This window comes from Bufo bufo, chromosome 4 (assembly GCF_905171765.1).
Source record: "Bufo bufo chromosome 4, aBufBuf1.1, whole genome shotgun sequence".
Classification (NCBI taxonomy): Eukaryota; Metazoa; Chordata; class Amphibia; order Anura; family Bufonidae; genus Bufo; species Bufo bufo.
Genome location: NC_053392.1, coordinates 464,451,512 through 464,475,626, shown reverse-complemented (window position 1 = coordinate 464,475,626; position 24,115 = coordinate 464,451,512). Strand labels below are relative to the sequence as shown.

Here is a 24,115-nt window from a genome sequence, read left to right as displayed (position 1 = left end):
TGCTTAAACTGTTATATTTTTGATTTCCAAAAAAGCTCATGCATATAGCCGTTTCATGGCTCTGTATAGCCGTATACATCACATGCTAAGTGCACTAAATTTTTCTCCCCTTGACACAACGTGAAGCATTTTTTCACATCTCAACATGCCAGGTCAGATGTTGTGCTCCTCATTGCCTGGCATTTTCTTCATTAAAGAGGACCTTTCACAACTGTACAAAATAAAAACTAACTATATCAGTGGGCAGAGTGGCGCCCAGGGGTCCCCCTGCACTTACTAGTATGTCTGGGCGCCGCTCCGTTCGCCCGGTATAGGCTCCGGTGTCTGCGCTCCCTCTGACTGATTTCTTGTATGAGGCGTGTCTTGCTGCAGCGCTGGCCAATCGCAGCGCACAGCTCATAGCCAGGCTATGAGCTGTGCGCTGCAATTGGCCAGCGCTGCAGCAAGACACGCCAGGCTATGAGCTGTGCGTTGCGATTGGCCAGCGCTGCAGCAAGACACGCCTCATACAAGAAATCAGTCAGAGGGAGCGCAGACACCGGAGCCTATACCGGGCGAACGGAGCGGCGCCCAGACATACTAGTAAGTGCAGGGGGACCCCTGGGCGCCGCTCTGCCCACTGATCTAGTTAGTTTTTATTTTGTACAGTTGTGAAAGGTCCTCTTTAAGGGCTCATGCACACAACAGTATTTTGCGTTCAGTATACTGGCCGTTTTTTTTAGTTCAGTATGCGGTACATATACTGAACCATTCATTTCGATGGTTCAGCAAAAAAAAAAAAAAATGGCGTCTCCGTGTGCATTTAGTTTCAGTATTTCCGTACCGTGAAAAGATAGAACATGTCCTATTCTTGTCCGCAAATCACGGTGCTTGGCTCCATTCAAGTCAATAGGTCCGCAAAAAAAACGGAACACATACAGAAATGCATCCGTATGTCTTCCGTATCTGTTCCGTTTTTGTTGAACCATCTATTCATGCCCAGCCCAATTTTTTCTGTCATTACTGTATACGGCAAACGGAAAAACGGAACGGAAAAATGGAAAGGAAATACAACGGAAACAAAAAAACGGAACACCGGATCCGTAAAAAACGGACTGCAAAACACTGAAAAAGCCATACTGTCGTGTGCATGAGCCCTATACCTCCATAGTTATTTTTAGTTTTTTTTGCTGCTTTAAAACCACAAATGTGATTTGGCTTTGTAAAGGCGTTTTTGTATGCCGTTATTTTACCAATGAGTTGTTCCATTACAGCTCTACAGAGGAAGTGACATTACACATACGTTCCCTTTAAAAAATGCTAGGCAAGCAAAAAAAAAATAAAAAAATTATGTTTTTTTTTTATTCAAAATGGCGGTAAAACACACTATATGGGTAAAAACTCAAAAAAGCCTAAAAGAATAAAATTACTACAAAAAAAGTTTATCAAATAATCAAAGCAATTTACAATTTTTTATTTTGGCCAAAAGAAAGGCAGTGACAAAACTGTGAAGGAACTCCAACAGAACCATGAGGAGGAAGCGCGGCTCCGTACTAGACAGCAGTATAGCTTCAACTCACTGCCATATAGGCCCCATGAACACTGCTCTGACGTGTGCTCAAATGATCATTATATCCAAAACAGGAGATGCAAAAGTCTCAACATACAACTTGATGTCAGACATTTCCAACCTTTTGGCAAAATATTCAGATAAAAAATAAAAATAAAATTTACAGCAACATTTCCCATAGTGGCCAATCAGATTACAGCTTTCATTTTTGTAAGTGACTCTGGAAAATAAAAGAGGCGTTCTGACTGGTTAGTATAGGCAATAAGAAGGAAATACTGAGACTGGGAGAAAGGAGTGTGATGGCTAAATCTTTCATGACAGGAAGAAACTAAGGGGGATGAACTTAGCGGCCATTAAAGTCATGGTGATGTACTACAAAGAAGATGCAGTGTAATAAATAGATTGAGGTAAATAAAGTACAAGCCAGTAGAAGAGCATTCCTATATGATTAATAGCAGTACAGTGATCCCACAAGACACAACCGTCTGGACCATCGTAAGTTGAAACTTGACTCAGACCCAACCAATCAACATGGCCATTTCTCTGTATTGGTTGTGTAGTAGCTCCTCTCCACAGTACTACATCTCCCGTACTGCCCTATCTGTACCAGGATGAGCTGCCCCTTCTGACACCAGGTGAGGGTGGCTCCATTTTAGGTTTCTGGCACATTGTGAGTACTGTGAAGGGCCCTAAAGAAGCGCCTGTCCTCATCATAGAAAGTTATTTACAGCTTCTAGCATCTCTCCCTGACTAATACATGTAAGGACTTGCTTCATCTATCTTAGTTGTCTGCTTATTATTCTTACATCTTCATTTTGTCTTGTGTTGGGACTCTGAGACCAATTATTAGTTTTCCATAAAGTTATGGACTTAAAGGGTTTCTACCACCTCGTTTTGTCATATTTAGCTGTCAGACACTAGCGATCCGCTAGTGTCTGCTCTACCAAACAATGCTATTATAATAGCTTATTGTGCAGCCGTTTCCATAAAAAACGAACTTTTATCGATATTATGCGGGCGTCTTTTCAGCACCTAGAGGCTCGGTCTACCTTCACAAAATGCCGCCCGGCGTGTCCCTCCAGCCTGCCCATCTCCTCTGGAATGCGATCCTCCCTCTGAGTCAGCGGACGAATTCTCGCGCATGCGCGTCTGTCTTCTGCGCAGGCACATGTTAATGTCTGACCGCTTTCTGCACAGACATCTCCACTGCGCCTGCGCCGATGAGGTCATAGTGCTCCGAGGAAGCACTGAAAATGCCCAGACAGTAGAAAAATCCCACAAATTACCCCATTTCGGAAAGTAGACACCCAAAGGTATTCGCTGATGGGCATAGTGAGTTCGTGGAAGTTTTTATTTTTTGTCACAAGTTAGCAGAAAATGATTATTTTTTTTTTTTCTTACAAAGTCTCATATTCCACTAACTTGTCACAAAAAATTTAATTTTACATGAACTCACCATACCCCTCACGGAATACCTTGGGGTGTCTTCTTTCCAAAATGGGGTCACATGTGGGGTATTTATACTGCCCTGGCATTTTAGGGGCCCTAAAGCGTGAGAAGAAGTCTGGAATATAAATGTCTAAAAAATTTTACGCATTTGGATTCCGTGAGGGGTATGGTGAGTTCATGTGAGATTTTATTTTTTGTCACAAGTTAGTGGAATATGAGACTTTGTAAGAAAAAAATTAAATAAATAATAATCTATTTCAGCTAACTTGTGCCAAAAAAAAAAAAAAATCTATGAACTCGCCATGCCCCTCAAAAGTGATCTTTATAGCGCCGCAGCGATTTTACGGTGTTTTTGCAGTGATCAGAAAAAAAAAAACTGTCACTGCGGTGGGGCGGACTGAACGCAAGTGTGCGCACAAGATCAGGCCTGATCGGGCGAACACTGCGTTTTTTGTAGAGCCTATAGAACATGTCCTATTCTTGTCCGCAATTGCGGACAAGAAAAGGCATTTTCTATATACACTGCTCAAAAAAATAAAGGGAACACAAAAATAACACATCCTAGATCTGAGTTAATTAAATATTCTTCTGAAATACTTTGTTCTTTACATAGTTGAATGTGCTGACAACAAAATCACACAAAAATAAAAAAAATGGAAATCAAATTTTTCAACCCATGGAGGTCTGGATTTGGAGTCACACTCAAAATTAAAGTGGAAAAACACACTACAGGCTGATCCAACTTTGATGTAATGTCCTTAAAACAAGTCAAAATGAGGCTCAGTAGTGTGTGTGGCCTCCACGTGCCTGTATGACCTCCCTACAACGCCTGTGCATGCTCCTGATGAGGTGGCGGACGGTCTCCTGAGGGATCTCCTCCCAGACCTGGACTAAAGCATCTGCCAACTCCTGGACAGTCTGTGGTGCAACGTGACGTTGGTGGATAGAGCGAGACATGATGTCCCAGATGTGCTCAATTGGATTCAGGTCTGGGGAACGGGCGGGCCAGTCCATAGCATCAATGCCTTCGTCTTGCAGGAACTGCTGACACACTCCAGCCACATGAGGTCTAGCATTGTCTTGCATTAGGAGGAACCCAGGGCCAACCGCACCAGCATATGGTCTCACAAGGGGTCTGAGGATCTCATCTCGGTACCTAATGGCAGTCAGGCTACCTCTGGCGAGCACATGGAGGGCTGTGCGGCCCTCCAAAGAAATGCCACCCCACACCATTACTGACCCAATGCCAAACCGGTCATGCTGGAGGATGTTTCAGGCAGCAGAACGTTCTCCGCGGCGTCTCCAGACTCTGTCACATGTGCTCAGTGTGAACCTGCTTTCATCTGTGAAGAGCACAGGGCGCCAGTGGCGAATTTGCCAATCTTGGTGTTCTCTGGCAAATGCCAAACGTCCTGCACGGTGTTGGGCTGTAAGCACAACCCCCACCTGTGGACGTCGGGCCCTCATATCACCCTCATGGAGTCTGTTTCTGACCGTTTGAGCAGACACATGCACATTTGTGGCCTGCCGGAGGTCATTTTGTAGGGCTCTGGCAGTGCTCCTCCTGTTCCTCTTTGCACAAAGGCGGAGGTAGCGGTCCTGCTGCTGGGTTGTTGCCCTCCTACGGCCTCCTCCACGTCTCCTGATGTACTGGCCTGTCTCCTGGTAGCGCCTCCATGCTCTGGACACTACGCTGACAGACACAGCAAACCTTCTTGCCACAGCTCGCATTGATGTGCCATCCTGGATAAGCTGCACTACCTGAGCCACTTGTGTGGGTTGTAGACTCCGTCTCATGCTACCACTAGAGTGAAAGCACCGCCAGCATTCAAAAGTGACCAAAACATCAGCCAGGAAGCATAGGAACTGAGAAGTGGTCTGTGGTTACCACCTGTCGAACCACTCCTTTATTGGGGGTGTCATGCTAATTGCCTATAATTTCCACCTGTTGTCTATCCCATTTGCACAACAGCATGTGAAATTGATTGTCACTCAGTGTTGCTTCCTAAGTGGACAGTTTGATTTCACAGAAGTGTGATTGACTTGGAGTTACATTGTGTTGTTTAAGTGTTCCCTTTATTTTTTTGAGCAGTGTAGTTCTGGCAATGTGCGGATCCGCAAAATAAGGAAAGCACATTGCCGGTGTCCGTGTTTTGAGGATCCGCAAAACACATACGGACGTCTGAATGGAGCCTTACAGGGGGGTGATCAGGGAGTCTATATGGGGTGATCACCCCCCTGTAAGGCTCCATTCAGACTTCCGTATGTGTTTTGCGGATCCGCAAAACACATACGGATGTCTGAATGGAGCCTTACAGGGGGGTGATCAGGGAGTCTATATGGGGTGATCACCCCCCTGTAAGGCTCCATTCAGACGTCCGTATGTGTTTTGCGGATCCGTAGATCCGCAAAACACATACGGACGTCTGAATGGAGCCTTACAGGGGGTGATCAATGACAGGGGGGAGATCAGGGAGTCTAATATGGGGTGATCAGGGGTTAATAAGTGGTCGATCCAAGCAAAAGGGACCACCAGAGGACCAGGTAGCAGGTATATTAGACGCTGTTATGAAAACAGCGTCTAATATACCTTTTTGGGGTTAAAAAAATAAAATAAAAATCGCATCTACAGCCTGCCAGCGAATGATCGCCGCTGGCAGGCTGTAGATCCACTTGTTTACCTCCCGATCCTGTGAACGCACGCTCCTGTGTGCGCGCGTTCACAGGAAATCTCGCGTCTCGCGAGATGACGCGCCGATGCGTGAAGGAGGAACAAATCGACCGCCGCCAGAACGCATCCCTGCGTTAGGCGGTCCGGAGGCGGTTAAGTTACAATGGTTTCCACTTACAATGGTTGTACCGGAACCAATTAATAATGAAACTTGGGGGACCACTTGTACATGTTTTAGGCCGCGTTTACATATGCCCTGTGAACTCCGGCAGTTTGTTACGGCAGAGAAACAGACTGCTGGTATTCACAGTTTTTTTTTGTCTGGGGCATATATGCCGGAAAGTTGCCGGATCCCATTACAGTGAATGTGGATCCAGCGGTGATCCGTGGTATCCAGTTATGCCGGATACAATGAACTCCGGCAGCATGTTCCTCAGCCAGAACATACTGCCGGAGTTCACAGCGCATATGTGAACCCAGCCTAAGGGCGCATTCAGACGACCGCTTCGTGTTTTGCGGTCCGCAAATTGTGGACTTTTCAGACGTGCCAAGAAAAAAGGGGCGTGGCTTAGCGGAAGGGCACAAGGCTTCGCCCTGCTGCTGCCGTATTTACCATAACTTTCGCCAGAGAGTGGCTGAAGTTATAGCTGAAGTCTATGTCAGCCTTTAGCTGGTGTAGACGGTTTCTGGCGCACAGCAGGGCAGAGATGCGCCTGATTTAAGATGCTTCTGTCCCTTAAATAAATTTTTAAAAAAATAGGCGCATCTCATGCCAGCGCAGGGAGATTGAGACTGGAAGATGGATCCACCAGTCTTCATAAATCTTCATTATATTTGTATTAGTTTCTGTTCCGGGAATTGGAGCAGATAAATTGTTGCTTTTCTCACCAGCGGGAGGTTGACTTGACAGATAAACCACGTGTAGAGATTGTGGTTTTGCATAGAAATACATCTAGGACATTTTTCAAAAAGAGGTGTGAACAGATCAGACAATAGCAGCATACCATGATATGAAGCCGTCACTGCAAATGTGAAAGCCGTAATAACAGATCTTCATCTATTCACCTAAAAGATGTCCCACATGCATCAAAGAGAAGCTCTTATTAAATTAACTGGACGGACGAGTGAGGACAAATTCAAAAGCAAACTTGCACACCAAGTTAATGAACCAGATTAAAAGTTAACTTCATAGCATGGACCAGACCTGTTCCCATCAAAAGAGGAGATCTTTGATCACCAAGGAGTTCACTTGTGAAGTAGCATCACTTACAGATGAAAGGAAGTGTAATGACTGAGTGGTAGTTACAAAATTGGGCAAATGTGACGGTTTCTGTGTTACATAAAGAGTACAGACACGTAGTCACAGACCTTATAGTCACTCATATTGCACAGTAACTGTCACTACTTACACTGACGAGAATGAGGTAATAGGTTGATGAAATGGAAAAACCATAACCATATAGCACCAGACTCTAAATGTGTTCTGCTTTCAGACACCCTCCACCACCCACATCCAGTATTTGCAGTGCAAGAGCTTCCACAGGAACTAGGGCAGGACAGAAGTGGGATACTGCACAGGCCGGGAAAACCTTCCGTCAAGTGGTATGCCAGTATGCCTACTGAAAAATACAAAAATGGAGTTCATTATGAATGGTCCTGCTTCTTGGTTGATTTGGCCATGCAAGATGACGATACTAGATGAACTTAAGGCCCTAAAACCAAGAAGGACATGGAGGAGATGGCCCAGGAAGAGCAGAGATGCACAGTGGCATAGACCCGCTCTTGGTGCACAATTGCATATCAATTTAAAGTACATTTTGTGCAGAATAAAGCAATGGATGCTTAAAGGGGTTCTGCAGTTTGTTTAAACTGATGATCTATCCTCTGGATAGATCATCAGCTTCTGATCGGCAGGGGTCCGACACCCGGGACCCCCGCCGATCAGCTGTTTGAGAAGGCAGCGGCGCTCCTGCAGCGCCGAGGCCTTCTCGCTGTTTGCCGCCGGCCCAGTGACGTCACGGCTTCTATCAACTGGCCTGGGCTAAGCTCCATTCAAGGGAACGGAGCTTAGCCGCGCCCAGGCCAGTGATAATAGTCGTGACGTCACTGGGCCTGCGGTAAACAGTGAGAAGGCCGCGGCGCTGCTGGAGCGCCGCTGCCTTCTCAAACAGCTGATCGGCGGGGGTCCCGGGAGTCGGACTCCTGCCGATCAGATGCTGATGATCTATTCAGAGGATAGATCATCAGTTTAAACAAAGTGCAGAACCCCTTTAAGTTAAAGGTATGGACACAATCAGCTGAGCTAGCCCTACAAAGCATTGTGCCTGGTTTAAAACCGAATTTCCTGGCGACAGACTCCTTTAATGCCATTCTTTTGAAAGCAAGTAGGCAAGAAAAATGTGGCCAAGGACTGGCTTCTTTGGTCTCGTGCAAGGCCAGCTTTAGCAGAACATCCTGTGTTATCACAGAAGACGCAGCCAATGCCACTGTTGAAGCTTTTTTGCATAATACATTGGTATTACTTGTGCCCTGTAATGTGGTACTTACATTGTGTAACACTACTACTGAACCATATATTATTTTTGGATAGTGTTATGGTGGCTACACTATCGAGCACAGTTATTCAGACAGAAATGTAAGGCACTGTTACTTAGGTGCCATAATGCACCATGCTAATGATCAGGCACTGGACAACGTCAGGGAAGGCATGAAATGTAACTACGGTACATCTCAACCAAAGTTAAAGGGGTTGCTTCACGTCAGCAAATAGAATCTATTATGTAGATCAAGTTAATACAAGCCACTTACGGTACTAATGTATTGCAATTATCCAGATTGCCTTCTTTGCTGGCTGAATTAATTTTTCCATCACATTTTACACTGCTCGTTTCCATGGTTAGGACCAACCTGCAATCCATCAGAGGTGGTCATGATTTCCACTATTTAGTGGCCGAGACCTTGGTAGCGCACATAGGCTAGTGCTTTTTCCACTAGTGTGCAAGCACGACCACCACTGATGGATTGCACAGTGGTCGTAACCATGTAAACGAGCAGTGTATAATGTGATGAAAAAATTAATCCAGCAAGCAAAGGAAGCAATATGGATAATAACACATTAGGAAGTCGCTTTTATATTGTGATATTTTGAAGCATGTCCCCCATCCAGCGCCCTCAGCCCTATGCCATTGCTATTTGCAATCATCCATCTCCCCCGGTAGATTCGGGCCCCTGCTAATATACTTCCTTTTCCTGCAGGGTGCGCGGCTGGCTGATGGAGTCCGCAGGAGACGGTCCGCGTCTTCTTCTTCCCAGCATGCACTGGCAGGGACCTGATGTCACACACAGCGCCAGCCAGCGCGCTGACGATGTGTGCACGCAAGGCCCTGGCCAGTGCAGCTTGGTGCAGAGTCGGAAGGCCACGGAGCGGTGAGTGAGAAGCTTCTTCAATTCACTACCGCTCCGTGGTCCTCTATCGCGATATAGACAAAATCTATATAGTTGCCCGAATTTATATTATTTTATTTTTAGGAGTTCATGTCTGGGCTGTGCAGTATTTGTTTATTGATGGCCCATCCCCAGGATAGGCCATCAATATCTGATTAGTGATGGGTGTCAGCCCAATCTAATATTGATGGCCTTTCCTGATATCAAACCTGTGGGCAACCCCTTCAGGGCTCAAGCACACAGATGTATTTTTTTCCGTGTCCATTCAGTTTTTTTGCTGAATGCATTATCATTTACTTCGACGGGGCTGCAAAAAAGAAACGGAAATTAGTCCGTGTGCACTCTGTGTCCGCATGGCCGTTCCGCAAAAAAAAAAAAAAGAACATGTCCTATTATTGTCTGCATTATAGACAAAGATAGGACTTGTCTGTTCTGTTCCTCAAAATGCACACAGCCGGTATCCATGTTTTGCTGATCTGCAATTTACGGATGGCAAAACATCCAACAGTGGCGCGCATGAGCCCTTAAGGACCTATTTACAACTGACAGCGTGAATTATTAAAACCGCGGGCCAAAACTGCACCACAAAGAGATATATCATGAAAAGTTGTCAAAATTCTTCCCGTGCAGTTAGCTGCCGCACACAAACCTACCAGTGTATACTGTAATATACCGCAAATGTGAAATAATTCCGTCAAGTGTGACAAAATGTCCGCATATGAACAAATACCTGATGCAGCTCAAGACAGGAGGACAGAATATGACGGTTACTTCAAGAAATGTATGAATAGAGGTGGATGGAAAACTGAAGATATGGCCTACACTACAGGATGTGGACAGCAGATAAAGAACGCAACGACAGACGGCTGTCTGCGTAACGTAATCCAATGATTGAGAAATGCCATGAAACATTACACTAACTCGTCAGCTACAATGCTCTATTAAAAGGAACAAGTATGTGTCACGAGACAGAAGGCAGACGGGAAGGATGATGTGAAGAGAATGACACAAAATGCTACCAAACCACACAGAACAGTACAATTACAGGCCACCAAGAACATTAATCATCTATCCACAGGACAGGTGACAAACATAAGACTGCTGGGTAAGTGACCGCTAGGAACTCTGTGGATAATGAGAATGGAGGCCTCGGAGCCCTGTGTGAATGTGTGACCACCGCTCCTTCCACTTCTAGGGGACTGCTGGAGACAGCAGAGCGCTCTCCAAGAAGTGAATGGAGCAGTGGTCGCTCATGCGCTCTACCGCTCCGCTCACCCCATACTTGTGATCAGTAGGAATCCCAGCAGTAGGACCCCAGAGATCATATATTTATCACCTACCGCGTGGAGAGGTTTGAAAACGAGATTTTTGTATAACTTACCAGTAAAATCTCTTTCTCGCTCTTCCTTGGGGGACACAGGAAACCTTGGGTATAGCTCATCTCCATAGGAGGCGTGACACTAAGTGAAAGACTGTTAAGCCCCTCCTCCAGCAGCTATACCCTCAGCCTGGAGCGAGCGACTACCAGTTATGTGCCCAAGTAGTTAAAACAAAGGCAAGGATCAACCAAATTAACACCAACAAGTCAAAACTCCCGTCAGGGCAACCAAAACAATGGGTGGGTGCTGTGTCCCCCAAGGAAGAGCGAGAAAGAGATTTTACTGGTAAGTTATACAAAAATCTCGTTTTCTCGCCCAATTCCTTGGGGGACACAGGAAACCTTGGGACGTTCAAAAGCAGTCCACAAATAGGGAGGGACCACAACCCAAAGTGAATTAAAGCACCCTAGGCACTAAGGCACCGCCGCCTGCAAGACCAGGCGGCCCAAAGCAGCATCCGCCGATGCATAAGTGTTCACCTTGTAGAACTTGGTGAAAGTGTGCAAAGAAGACCAGGTGGCCGCCTTACACAATTGTTCAGCCGAAGCTCGATTTCGCTGAGCCCAGGAAGCCCCGACCGCTCTGGTAGAATGAGCGGTAACACCAAAGGGCGGTTCCCTGCCCTTAGCACTGTAAGCCTCAGCAATAGCCATCTTGATGAAGCGGGCAATAACCACTTTAGATGCCGCCAGCCCCCTGCGCGGACCCTCCGGAACCACAAATAGAGAATCCGAGCGCCGAAAGGGTCTAGTTACATCCAAGTAGATCCTCAGAGCCCTAACAACATCCAGACGGTGAAGATCCCGTTCCCGAGGATGAGACGGGGACGGGCACAGAGAAGGAAGGATAATATCTTCATTCAGGTGAAAAGCGGACACCACCTTCGGAAGGAAATCCGGAACCGGGCGGAGAACCACCTTGTCCTGGTGAAAAACCAATAGGGGTTCTACGCAAGAAAGTGCCGCCAATTCAGACACACGCCGAAGAGACGTGATGGCTACGAGGAAAAAGACTTTGCAAGACAACAAGCGAAGGGAAACCCTGCGCAAAGGCTCGAAAGGAGAAGATTGGAGAGCCGTCAGCACAACATTAAGATCCCAAGATGGAACGGGAGCGCGATACGGGGGAGCATAGTGAGCAACCCCCTGCAGAAAAGTCTTAACTGGACCGAGCGAAGCCAGAGGTCGCTGAAAAAGGATCGAAAGCGCTGAGATCTGACCCTTTAGGGTACTGAGACCCAAACCCAAGTCCAGACCAGACTGCAAGAAGGATAAAATCGTGGGGAGAGAAAACCGAAGGGGATGAACATCTAAGGTCTCGCAGAAGTTCAAATAGGCCCGCCAGGTTCGGTAATAAATCCTGGACGATGCCGGTTTACGCGCACGAATCATGGTACGGACCACGTCAGCAGAAAACCCCCGCCGCGTTAGGACCTCGGTCTCAATAGCCACGCCGCTAAACGTAGCGACCCTAAATGCTGGTGGAAGATCGGCCCTTGAGAGAGGAGGTCTTCTCTTAGAGGCAGAGGCAAGGGGGCGTCTGCCAGGAGCAACATAAGGTCGGCGTACCAAGGACGACGAGGCCAATCCGGGGCTATTAGGATCGCAGGCGTGCCCTCCGCCGCGATCTTCCGAAGGACTCGTGGAAGAAGAGGCAGGGGCGGAAAAACGTAGAGGAGAGAGAACTCCGTCCAGGGAAGGACGAGCGCGTCCGCGCCGTAAGCGTCCGGATCCTTGGTTCTGGCCATGAAGGTGGGGAGCTTGTGGTTGAATCTGGAGGCCATGAGATCCACGTCCGGACGACCCCAACGGAGGCAAAGAGACTCGAAGACGTCGGGGTGCAGAGACCACTCGCCCGGGTCGATCGTCGTCCGGCTGAGGAAATCCGCCGCCCAATTGTCCACCCCCGGGATGTAAATGGCCGAAATGGCTGGAACATGAACTTCCGCCCAGCGAAGGATTAGAGACACCTCCCTCATTGCCGCCGCGCTGCGAGTGCCCCCTTGATGATTTATGTATGCCACAGCCGTGGCATTGTCCGATTGGACACGAACAGGGTGACCCTGAAGCAGCGAAGTCCAATGCCGGAGTGAGAGGAGAACCGCCCTCAGCTCCAGAACGTTGATCGGCAGTTTGGACTCCGATGGAGACCAAGTGCCTTGTACGGACCGAGGAGGAAACACCCCCCCCCAACCCCGCAGACTGGCATCGGTGGTAATCACCAACCAAGTTATCGGTAGGAAGGACTTCCCTTGGAGAGGGGTCCGTAACCACCAGAGTAGAGAGGAGCGAACCTGGGGGGGAAGGGGAAAGTGCTGATCCAGACTTTCCTGGGACTTGTCTCATGCGGACAGAATGGCAGTCTGAAAGGTGCGGGAGTGATACTGCGCGTAGGGGATTGCTTCGAAACAGGATACCATCTGTCCCAAGACCCGCATGCTGAACCGGAAGGAAGGACGGCGGTGGTTCAGAAGGCTCTGAACCGACCGATGAAGGAGCTGGCGCTTCTCTGACGGAAGCCGAACCTCCGCTGCATCTGTATCCAGCAGCATCCCTAGAAAGATCAGTTGCCTGGATGGAACAAGAGCGGATTTGGGTAGATTGATAATCCAACCGAACCGGCGTAAGGTTTGTAGCGAGAGGTCCACACTGGCAGATGTCAGTGACAGAGAGGGTGCCTTGATAAGGAGATCGTCCAAATATGGAAGAAGAAAAACTCCCCTGGAACGAAGTAAGGCGAGGACAGGGGCTAGGACCTTTGTGAAAACGCGAGGGGCCGTCGCCAGCCCGAAGGGGAGGGCAACGAACTGGTAGTGGTCGGACCCCACTGCAAAGCGCAGAAAGCACTGATGACACCGAGCGATTGGAATATGAAGGTAGGCGTCCTGGATGTCGATAGAGGCCAGGAACTCCCCTTTTTCCAGAGAGGCCACCACCGACCTGAGAGACTCCATCCGGAACCGCTGAAGACGAAGGAAACGGTTTAACCGTTTTAAATCCAGAATGGGACGAACCGAGCCTTCCTTTTTGGGGACCACAAAAAGGTTCGAATAGAACCCTTTGAATCTTTCCTCCATAGGAACCGGAGCGATGACCCCCTTGTCCAGAAGGGTACGAGTGGCAGTAAAGAAATCGGCCGCCCTTTGGGGATCTCGAGGAACCCGGGAGCGAAAGAACCGAACTGGGGGGAGGGACGCAAACTCGAGTTTGTACCCGGAAGACACCACCTCGAGAGCCCAGGCGTCGGAGACGTGCGTCTGCCAGAAGTCCCTGAACAGGAGGAGACGTCCCCCCACCCAGGTGGGTGGGGGCGCACCTTCAGGTAGGGTTCTGCTTGGTCGCGGGAGGACGAGCAGGCTGTGACTTGCGCCAGGAGGGCTGGGTCCGAAAAAAAGGCTTCTTACGTCTGTCTTGGACAGGGTTAGAGGATGGACCTGAAGTGGTGCGAGGTGTGGGAGCTCTGCGGGAAGACCTGAAGCGAGAAAAGGTGGGACGGCCTCGAGTGGTGCTCCTAGTCCTGGATTGGGGAAGATGTGTACTCTTCCCTCCCGTGGCTTCAGAGATGATTTCATCCAAGCGGGCCCCGAACAATCGAGAACCAGTGAAGGGAAGGCCAGTAAGAGACCGCTTTGACGTGGCGTCCGCAGTCCAAACCTTTAACCAAAGCTCCCTTCTAGCCGAAACGGCCAGGGCAGATGAACGGGCTATAAGAGCCCCCGCATCCAGGGATGCCTCACAGACAAAATTTCCGGCTTGAACGATAAGTTGGGCCAGAGCCCGGAGGTCCTGAATAGGGACGTCGGATTCAAGCTCCTGATCTAGCTGAGACGCCCATTCTGAAACCGCTTTTCCAGCCCAAGCGGAGGCAAAGACCGGCCTGAGGGCGGAACCGGAGGCTGCAAAGATACCCTTTGTAATGGCCTCTATCCGGCGATCTTCCGTGGATTGTAAGGAAGAACCATCTGCAACGGGAATAGCCGTGCTTTTGGACAAACGGGCCACAGGGGGGTCGACTTTTGGTGGTGACGCCCAGTTTGTAATGCAATCCGCCGGGAATGGATAACAGATATCCAACTTCTTAGGCGGGGTAAAACGGGCATCAGGACGGGCCCAGGCCTTAGAAACCACCGACGAGAAGTCAGCGTGGAGGGGAAAAACCGCAGACGCCTGTTTTTGGCGAAAAAAGGAAACACTGGCCTTTTCAGAATTAGGAGGGTCATCGTGAATCTTAAAGGTATCACGGATATTGTTAATAAGATGGCCCACAGCAGAAGCCAGCTTTGAAGGCAAGGCCGAGTCCATATCCCAATCAGAATCGGCTAGTTCCCCTTCAGAGGGCATATCCTGTAATGAGGAAGGACCCGACTGAGGGCGCACCCTTGGGGGTGATACCGAAGCATCCGAGGATGATAGGTGCTCCGCCCTGGACCGCTTCTGGAGTTGACGGACTCTGGAGGTGTCGCCTGGAGAGAGAGACTCAGACGGGTCAGCTAAGGTAGCGGACCCGGAGGGCCCAGCAGGGGAATTATCCAGCTGCGGTAAGGGCAATGTATCTGCAAGGCGGCCCACAACATTAGTGAGACTGACCACAGCCTGGGAAAGGGATCTAGCCCAGTCAGGGGGATCCAAGAGGCCAGGGGGTGACACAGCAGATGGCGGACCCTGTAATGGGGCTTTGCAAGCCGAGCAATGCGGGTCAGGCTGCCCTTGAGGAAGGGGTGCCTTACATGCGGTGCAGGTATGATACCAAGGACCAGCAGGCACTGAGGGGTCAGACATGTTGGCTGGAAGTAATATACAAAAAACGTCCAGGCCAGAGGGCTGCAGTGCTGGAAGGGGTCAACAGTCCTACCAGGTCACAGTGGGAGCAGACGGCACAGCAGCGGCAACAGCAGCGGTCCTCAGAGCCCTGAGGTAATCTGTCCTGAGAGCAGGCAGGCACGAAGAGGAGGCGGGGCTAGTGAGGAGCGGGAAGAAAGACGTCCGCACCTTGACTGAAGTCTAACATGTACAGTGGAACAGAACGAAGCTCCGCCCACCGATAAAACTTTTCGCGCGCGCGCGATTCAAAATATTACATGCCGCCGAAACCCCACAGAATAATGTCCCCCGTTCACTTCCATATAAGCGGAGGCGAACGCCAGTGGCCGGACAAGAGCGTGCGCTTGTCAGAATATCAGCCGGCAGTTGAACACAGCCGCAGTACACGTGTGCCTGCTATCCAGCAGCTGATAACGAAAGGCGGCCCACGGCCGCCGCACCTGAGGTAAAACTGCGCTGTAACCCTCCCCCACGAGCATCGCTCCGCTTTGCCCCACACACAAAGGAGCCGCAGGACTCACAGCTAAGAGAGCTGTAACTTGTAATTGACATGAAGGTCAGGCAGAGGGGACAGCAGCATCAGGCCCTAACGGGGGGGGGAGGGGGTAGAACGGCTGCACAGCCACCTCACCATCGACGTTTTCACCCTCTGTCCATCCAGCAGGGACGCCCCTTCAGCCACTGGCACCGAAGTGGCAGGGAGCTGGAGAGGGGCTTGCAGGTGGGCGACCCTTGTGCTGGCGGGATGCAGGGGAGCTGGGCTGCCCTGGTCCTCCTTTTCTTCTGTGGGGGAGGCAGCAGTGCGGATAACCGGCACTGGCGCAGCTCAACCCCGGGAAAACAGAGAGGTCTAATGCGACTCTGTTGTCCCTGTTGAAAAAAAGGAAAAAAAGTTGAAAATAATAAAAGAGAAAAAATAAAATCTTTAGCAAAGACAGCTCTGCAGTGCAGAGAGTGTCTTGCCTCCTTGACACTAAGCAAAAAACTGGTAGTCGCTCGCTCCAGGCTGAGGGTATAGCTGCTGGAGGAGGGGCTTAACAGTCTTTCACTTAGTGTCACGCCTCCTATGGAGATGAGCTATACCCAAGGTTTCCTGTGTCCCCCAAGGAATTGGGCGAGAAATATTGTTTGTTGGTCAACCACAATGTTCCAACAAAGCCAAAAACATCAGCTGCAAAGATGGCCTGAAATGTGTGTCGATTATACAACAGGTCTGGATGCAATGTTTCCCCCTACAATGCATCCAATCTTCTCTAGAGGTCAAATGCATCTGGTTCTGTGCACTCGTCACGCTCTAAAGCCTCATGCACACGTCCGTGGAACACGGGCCGTGAGATACCGGCCTGGATTCCTGCTGTACAGAAGCGGCGGCACGAAGCGCACGGCGTCATAGCAACCAATGACGCCGTGCGCTCCTGCACTCAGCAGGAATCCAGGCCGGTATTTCATGGTCCGTGTTCCACAGACGTGTGCACGAGGCTTAAGAGCATCCCAGTCACTTTGGAGATTTTCACCAGTGGATTTCTTTGGCTTGGCAATCTGCTGGAGGCCTAAATTCAAAGTTCATTAATAATATATTTTGACATGTTGTGTGACATCCAATTGCATCGGATTGGGGAGTCACAGTTAGACCTGGCCTCCTGAGTCTTAGGAATTATTCGATTAGCTTTCTTCTGCATATACTGGGAAACATTTATATAGACTGGTCTGAAACACTGGTCTACCGTAACCATATTCACTATTGTGAAATACAGAGTAGGATCCAGTTCAAGATGATGTTCCACAAGACATAAAACAGTGGGGTCTTTTATCAAACTGGTGTAAAGTAGAACTTGCTTAAATGCCCATAGCAACCAATCAGATTCCACCTTTCATTTTCCCAAGGAGCTGTCTAAAATGAAAGGTGGGATCTGATTGGTTGCTATGGGCAGCTAAGCCAGTTCTACTTTACACCTGTTTGATAAATGACCCCACAAGTTTATTAGTAAACTTATGGGGAATAATACAAACGTATTTACTATATTAATTGTGTATTTCTGTAAGGTAACCCTATTAAGGGCTCTTTTACACGAGCGGATGCCGTGCGGGTAACCGGCTGCATGAAAGAGAGCCAAACCCCGCTCCAGACACGGAGCAGTAACATGACTGATAATGCTCTGTGCCTCTGTGACCTTTTTACTACAAAATGAGAGTGACAACTTTATCTCACTGATTTTGTAGTAAAAAGGTCACAGAGCGGCACGGAGCATTATCAGTCATGTTACTGCTCCGCGTCTCTGCTGTCCGGAGTGGGGCTTGGCTGTCTTTACGCAGTGGATTACCCACACGGCATCCCCTCGTGTGAAAGAGTTCTAAAGGGGTTGTTCAACATAATTAAAATTCTCAGACAAGCCCAAAAAATAAATAATAAATCTGATTGGCGGTGGTCCCGGGGATCACACAGCCACAAATCAGAGGACAGGTCATCAGTTAGAAAAAAAAAACTAAGAAAAACACTTTAAGGGAGTCATCACACGTGGCATAATCTGTTGCAGAAAGTTTCTGTGACTGAAACACCGGTCCCCTTTATTTGAATGGGGCTTACAGAAATCCATGTATTTGCTGTCAATACAGCCCCATTCAGATAAATAGAACTAATTTTCAGTTGCAGAAAATTTTCTGCAACAAAATCTTATGTGTATTAAGGCACCCTAAAAAGGAATAATGGAAACAAGACTAATGACACCTAGGCAAGAAACCACCAGAACAATGACAATGGTCAATGATTTACTGTATTGTAATTACCAGTGGTGAGTGTTTGAGGCGAAAAAGTTATGACAGGTCTACTGGTAGCATTCTAAGAAATATCTATTCAGATGTTCCACGGGTGACTAAACCCCAAGCTATGATTAAAGCAGATGCTGAAGTGATGATGGGCAGACATACTAATCCTGTCTAATGTTTAGACTGTGTAAACTTAAAGAGGACCTTTCATTACAATAAAAAATCTAAACTAAGCATACAGACATGGAGAGCAGCACCCAGGGATCTCCCTGCACTCACTATTATCCCTGGGCGCCTCGCCGTTCTCCCGGTATAGGCTCCGGTATCTTCAGATTTTCGACTCAACTGGGAGGAGCCTGCTCTTGTTCTCCTCGGCGTCTCCTTCTCCCAGGCTGGAGTGCTGGCCAATCGCAGCGCTCAGCTCATAGTTTTTTTTCTCCCAGGCTATGAGCTGAGCGCTGCGATTGGCCAGCGCTACAGCCTGGGAGAAGAAGACGCCCAAGAGAACAAGAGCAGGCTCCTCCCGGTTGAGCCGAAAATCTGAAGATACCGGAGCCTATACCGGGAGAACGGAGCGGCGCCCAGGGATAATAGTAAGTGCAGGGAGATCCCTGGGTGCCGCTCTCCATGTCTGTATACTTAGTTTAGATTTTTTTTATCGTAATGAAAGGTCCTCTTTAAAGGGGTTCTCCAGGAATGATTTAAAATGGACGCCAGCAACCTGTCCTAGACTGTTTCCACCACTCGCAGAGCTGCCTATTCATTATCGGCAGCACATCCATGACAAGATGTGCATCTTTCACCCTGATGAAAGACACCCATTCGCTCGTTTACTTGTTCATCAGCTGATCAATTTTACAGGCCAATTATCAGGAACAAGTGTTTGTATAAAAGCTCGTTCCCGATAACTGGCCCAAAAATTTTCAGTCTAAGGGCTCATTGCCGTGCTGTGCATTGGGGGCTGCAAATTGTGGCCTGTGCAGACGGATGTAGACCCATTCAAAAAATAAAACATGTACTATTATTTTGCGGTGCGGAGGCACGGATCGAAATGTCATTTAAATGCATTCTAGTGCTCCCGTAGTCTTCCACTTCGTGCCTCCGCTCTGTATCTTCTGGATTGTGGACCCATTCAAGTGAAAGAGGCTGCATGTGTGAAACGGTACGCACACAGCCGGTGCCTGCGGGCCGCAGTACAGGTACGGCCAGCACACATTCGTGTGCATGTAGGGTTACACCGGGTATCAAATTTTCAATACCCAATCAATACTTTTGCACTCAGATCGTCACGATACTGGGATTTGCTATTTTCTGATACTAGGCTGCTCTACTTACTGCACAGCCTAGTATCAGAGAACATGGCAAGCAACGCCCTCAGCACGCACCATGTTCTCCTGGCAGCACAGTGGCAGCTTCTGAACGCTACTGACACCCTCCATGGTAATCTCCCTGCTGCTGTGTGCACAAAGCACAGGGCAGCAGGGAGAGTAAAGTCCTATTCACCCTAATAGAGCTCTATTAGGATGAATAGGACAAGGGTTCTAGCTCCCTAAGGTGGTTAAAGTAAAAAAAAAAAAATAATAATAATAATAATAATAATAATAATAATAATATTGAAAGCTTAAATGAAAAAAAAAAATTAAAATAAAACATTAGGTACCGCCACGTCTGAACTATTAAAATATTTTAAAAAATTACAGAAAAAAAACACGCGATTTGTTATTTTTTAGTCACCTTGTCCCCCCAAAAAATAGGATAGGACTGTTCTATTATGGGCCAGAAGTTCCACAAAATGCGGAAAGCACGCAGCTTTTTTGTGTTTTTATTTTTTTTTTTCGCATGGTTTTGAGTATCGCAAAACTTTTTTATGGTATTAGAATCAAATAAAAATGTTGGTATTGTGACAACCCTACGTGCATGAGCCCCAATTGTCCACATTTCTGTTTTTCATGGACGTGTGCTGTCCGCATTTTCTGCGGACACCACACGTACCCATTGATTTGAATGTGTCTGTTCACACATGATGCAGAGCAAACACTCCCATTGAATCTATGGGTCTGTGAAAATCATGGACACAACATGGATGGCATCCGTGTTGTGTCTGTTTTTCACTGAAGACTAATAGGAGATGCTCTAGAAATGAATTTTTAGCTAGGCAACGTCCATGGATTGAGGAGGGTAAAAAGGGACACGCGGACCAAACACAGATCCTTCACAGATGAATCAACAACGCTTTTTTTCACCAACTTGAAATAGAGGACGAGGCCTAAAGCCTTATTCACAGTCAGGCCTAGTCCCCATTTCCGTGTCAGGGTCACATCCGTGAAAAAAAGCGTACACATTTCATACGTGAAGATGTCCATGAAGGATTCGTGGTTGGTCCGTGTGTCCATTTTTACCATCAGTGTGTCATCCGTAATTCACTGACGTTGCTCAGCTGAAAATTAATTTCCAATCTTCTATCAGTCTTCAGTGAAAAACGGACGGACTGATTCACGGCAAGTTAAAAAATACTGAAATGTGAATAGACACATTTAAATCAATTGGTACGTGTGCTGTCCGTGGATAATGCGGACAGCACACGTCAGTGAAAAACGATAATATGGACGAGGCCTCAGTGCTCAGTCAGCAATTTCCATCAGTGATTTTGAGCCAAAACCAGGTGCGGCTCCAAACACAGAACAGGTGCAGATCTTTTCGTCTATGGAGGCTCCAGTCCTGGTTTTGGCTCACAATCACTGACCAAAACACTGATGTGTGAATAAAGCCTAATAGGACATTTACACTAGGAGTTTACAGAAGAACCAAATTTTTAAAGTGGCTGAAGTTGGATCATAAGTTTGGAGCACGTCTAGACGCTTGCCTAACTTTATGCTACCAACTGGATGGGCCAAAAATTTTCGACAAAATTTTGATGCATCATTATCCATGGTCCTTTCCCATAAAACCACACCCTTTGCCCCCTTTGTCTAAACCACGTAATAAATGTACACCAGTATTTTTCTCTACAGATTAGATCAGAATTCTCAGTACATGCCCTCCATAGAGAAGAACAGTATACACCACAGTACCAGCTCATGACAGCTGTACTCTGTTACTTCACAGAGGAACCACATTTACTTCTGAGGGTGCTGCCACCCGTTCAGGATTTGTAATGCTCTTTTAGGGTACGTTTACTCAAAGCTGTTTTGAGGCAGATCTGCCGGCAGGATTTTCAGCCAAAGCCAGAAGTTACTTTCAAAGGAACCAGAAATATGAAGGAAGGACTTCTAGTTCTTAGTTGCCCACAGCAACCAACCAGATTCCACCTTTCATTTTGAAAAGGATCTCTGAAAAATGAAAGATGGAATTTCATTGGTTGCTGTGGGCAACTACGCCAAATTTCCTTTACACTAGTTCTGCTAAATCTCCCCCCATGACTGGATTAAAAAAAGGGAAGTTGTATCTGTCCTTAATACTTCCTTCTCCATACTTCCTTCTCCATACTTCCTTCTCCTTTCTGACCCACTCTCCTTCAAAAACTGCAGCACGCTTAGGCTAGGTTCACATGGGGTATTGTGGGTGAGGATTTTGGGGCAGATTCCACACCAAAAATCCTTATCCAAAAACGTATGCAGAACTTCCCCATTGATTTTATGGGGAATCAGTATGTAAACCATACGGTGCTTTTATTCCCGCCTGCAGTTTTAAAAACCGCACCATGGAATATGGAAGTGTCCTATCCATTCTTGACACAGAATCCACCTCCAGAATTCCACTGAAAATGGGCAGGAATGAAAATCCTCACCGAAACCACACCCAAAACTGTGTGCATCAGGTTTTGTCAGCGCCCAAAATATTCCTTGTGAACCTAGTCCTAGAATGGCCTGTCAATATAAAAGGTAGGCTCGTGTAAGTGAGTGTTAGGACCCGAGCTACTTGAGAAACCTTGGCGCGGTGCTCGGGATCAGACATGTCCTCCACAGCAGGATATGTTGGCTAATCTCTCGATTTTAACATCAGTTTGAGGGTTTAGTAAGACCGCAGAGTGCACCTGTCTTTGCTAACCCCTTTAAGTTCTCTGGTAATAAATAAGTCACTCTCCCACTGAAAACATATACAAGCCCGGATCATTTCAAAGAACCACACGTGGAACATAAAATTCAGCGACACAACCCAAAATAAAATTACTGTAGTGTCTACAATAAAAACCTATAGTTCTGGTCTCCATATGTTCCACACATGAGCACCACCAATGCTGGCATCATAAATACAGACTACAGCGAGGAGGGTGACACTGATCACGTGATTACACCCCACAACAATGATCACATACAGCAGTCACCCCCATTACTAATCTGTGGCGACCGTGCACACATGAGGCACAGCACCGCATACACTGACTTGTGCATTGTCATGTTCCGCACACTATAGCTGCAGATAGAGGAAGTGCCCCCATGGGTGGGCAGCGCTCACCCGCACAGCTCGCTCGGTACACCGGTAGTCTGCCCGGTAACACCAGTGACGACCAGCAGGACAGCGACGAGTGCCGAGATCCCCGGGGGTTTCATGCTGCGGCCGAATCCAGTCCGAAGCCCCAGCGCACAAACACAGGCTGCCCAAGGAAGAGTCATGTGATCGTCATCTGACAGCTCCGCCTACTGACCAGCACATGATCTGTGGTCAGCTCCTCAGCTCCCCCTAGTGGAAAAATAAAATACAGTCCATAGATTATGCGTCGCGCGTGCTTCCCGTTTTTCACTAGTGCTGCGTCTTTTACAAAAGCGCCAACATGCTGTTTTTAGAGGCATAAAACGCCACCAATTAAAAAAAAAAAAAAACTCCACTAGGACAAAATATACCTATCTGCCATGATTTTTATATTCTGCAAAAGTGCAGAAACGCCCAAAAAGGAGTGTTTTCAGACGAAGGAGTGATTTTTGTCACATATTTATGACATGCATTTTTTTTTTCCAGACAGAGAAGTAGGATGGAAAAGCACCATACCCAGAGCCAAACCTAGCATTGTCTAGGTAGCACTGCTTATTTGGTGATTTTTCTCTGTAGGCTTCTCTATATGAGTTGAAAAACTCCAGAAAACGCTTAATGTTTAAAGGAACCATTATCTTAGACTATTAAAGGGGTTATCCAACCCCTATAATGACACAGAGTCTGCAGTCTTTGCCCAGGGCTAGCTCCAGGTTCATGTGAGCCCTTGGGCAAAAAAATCTCAGTAGGCCCCCTTGTGGCATTTTTTTTACAGTGACGTCCCCCTATGGCTCCCAGTGCCCCCCAGAAAGTATAGTGACCCCCCTACAGTATAATAAATATACTGTGTGGGGGTCATTATACTGTGTGTGGGGGGGGGGGGGCACTACTCATTATACTGTGTAAGGGGCACTCACACAATATAATGACCCCCCCAATGGACCCCTCACACAGTATAATAACCCTGGCCCCTCATAGTGTAATGACCCCCTAACATAGCTATCATTGCTGGAGCACATTCCTTATAGCAGCTGGCACCCCTTTTTCCCGAGAGCCTGCACCCGGGATCTACCGCCACGCCCCGCCCCCCCAACTGCGACACGCCACTGTACAGTGGGCCCAGGGCCAGTTTTAGACAAAATGTGGCCTTGGGTAAAATCAAAAGTGGGGCCCCAAATCTTGTAATAATGTACTAACAGTCACATTTTGTCGATTCCAGCCGCCCCTCACAGATTTACACCCCATAAAGCCCAACACACAGATCTGCACCCTCATGGTCCCCAGAATATGCCACATGCCCCCTCCCCTCACAGGAATGCATATGCCACGCATTGATCTATTGCTTCTAAGCACTAGTGTAACTATAGGGGTTGCAGCGGTTGCGGCCGGGCCCCTAAGCTCTGTGAGCGCTGTACAGTAATTACCCCTCCTCCTGCTTGCTCTTCTGAGGGCCCTGACTGCTGTGTCCTGGCTGCCTGCAGCGTCAGGACGTACAGAGCGCACTCTGACCTGACGGTGGAGGAGGTCAGCTGACTGCAGCGCGGGCCCTGAGAAGAGAAGACAGCCAGAACAA

General features: G+C 47.9%; 1 protein-coding gene across 2 annotated transcripts in view; it reads right to left on the bottom strand.

Annotated features, from left to right (window-relative positions):
* The window catches only part of IGF2R (insulin like growth factor 2 receptor), a 231,858-nt gene extending 209,175 nt beyond the window's left edge, over positions 1-22,683 (bottom strand). For both annotated transcript variants that reach the window (XM_040429474.1, XM_040429475.1), the window contains exon 1: positions 22,531-22,683. In XM_040429474.1, coding sequence (XP_040285408.1) covers positions 22,531-22,625 — 95 coding nt within the window. In that variant the 5' untranslated portion in view covers positions 22,626-22,683. The remainder of the gene's footprint in view (positions 1-22,530) is intronic.
* Positions 22,684-24,115: the final 1,432 nt, after the last annotated feature.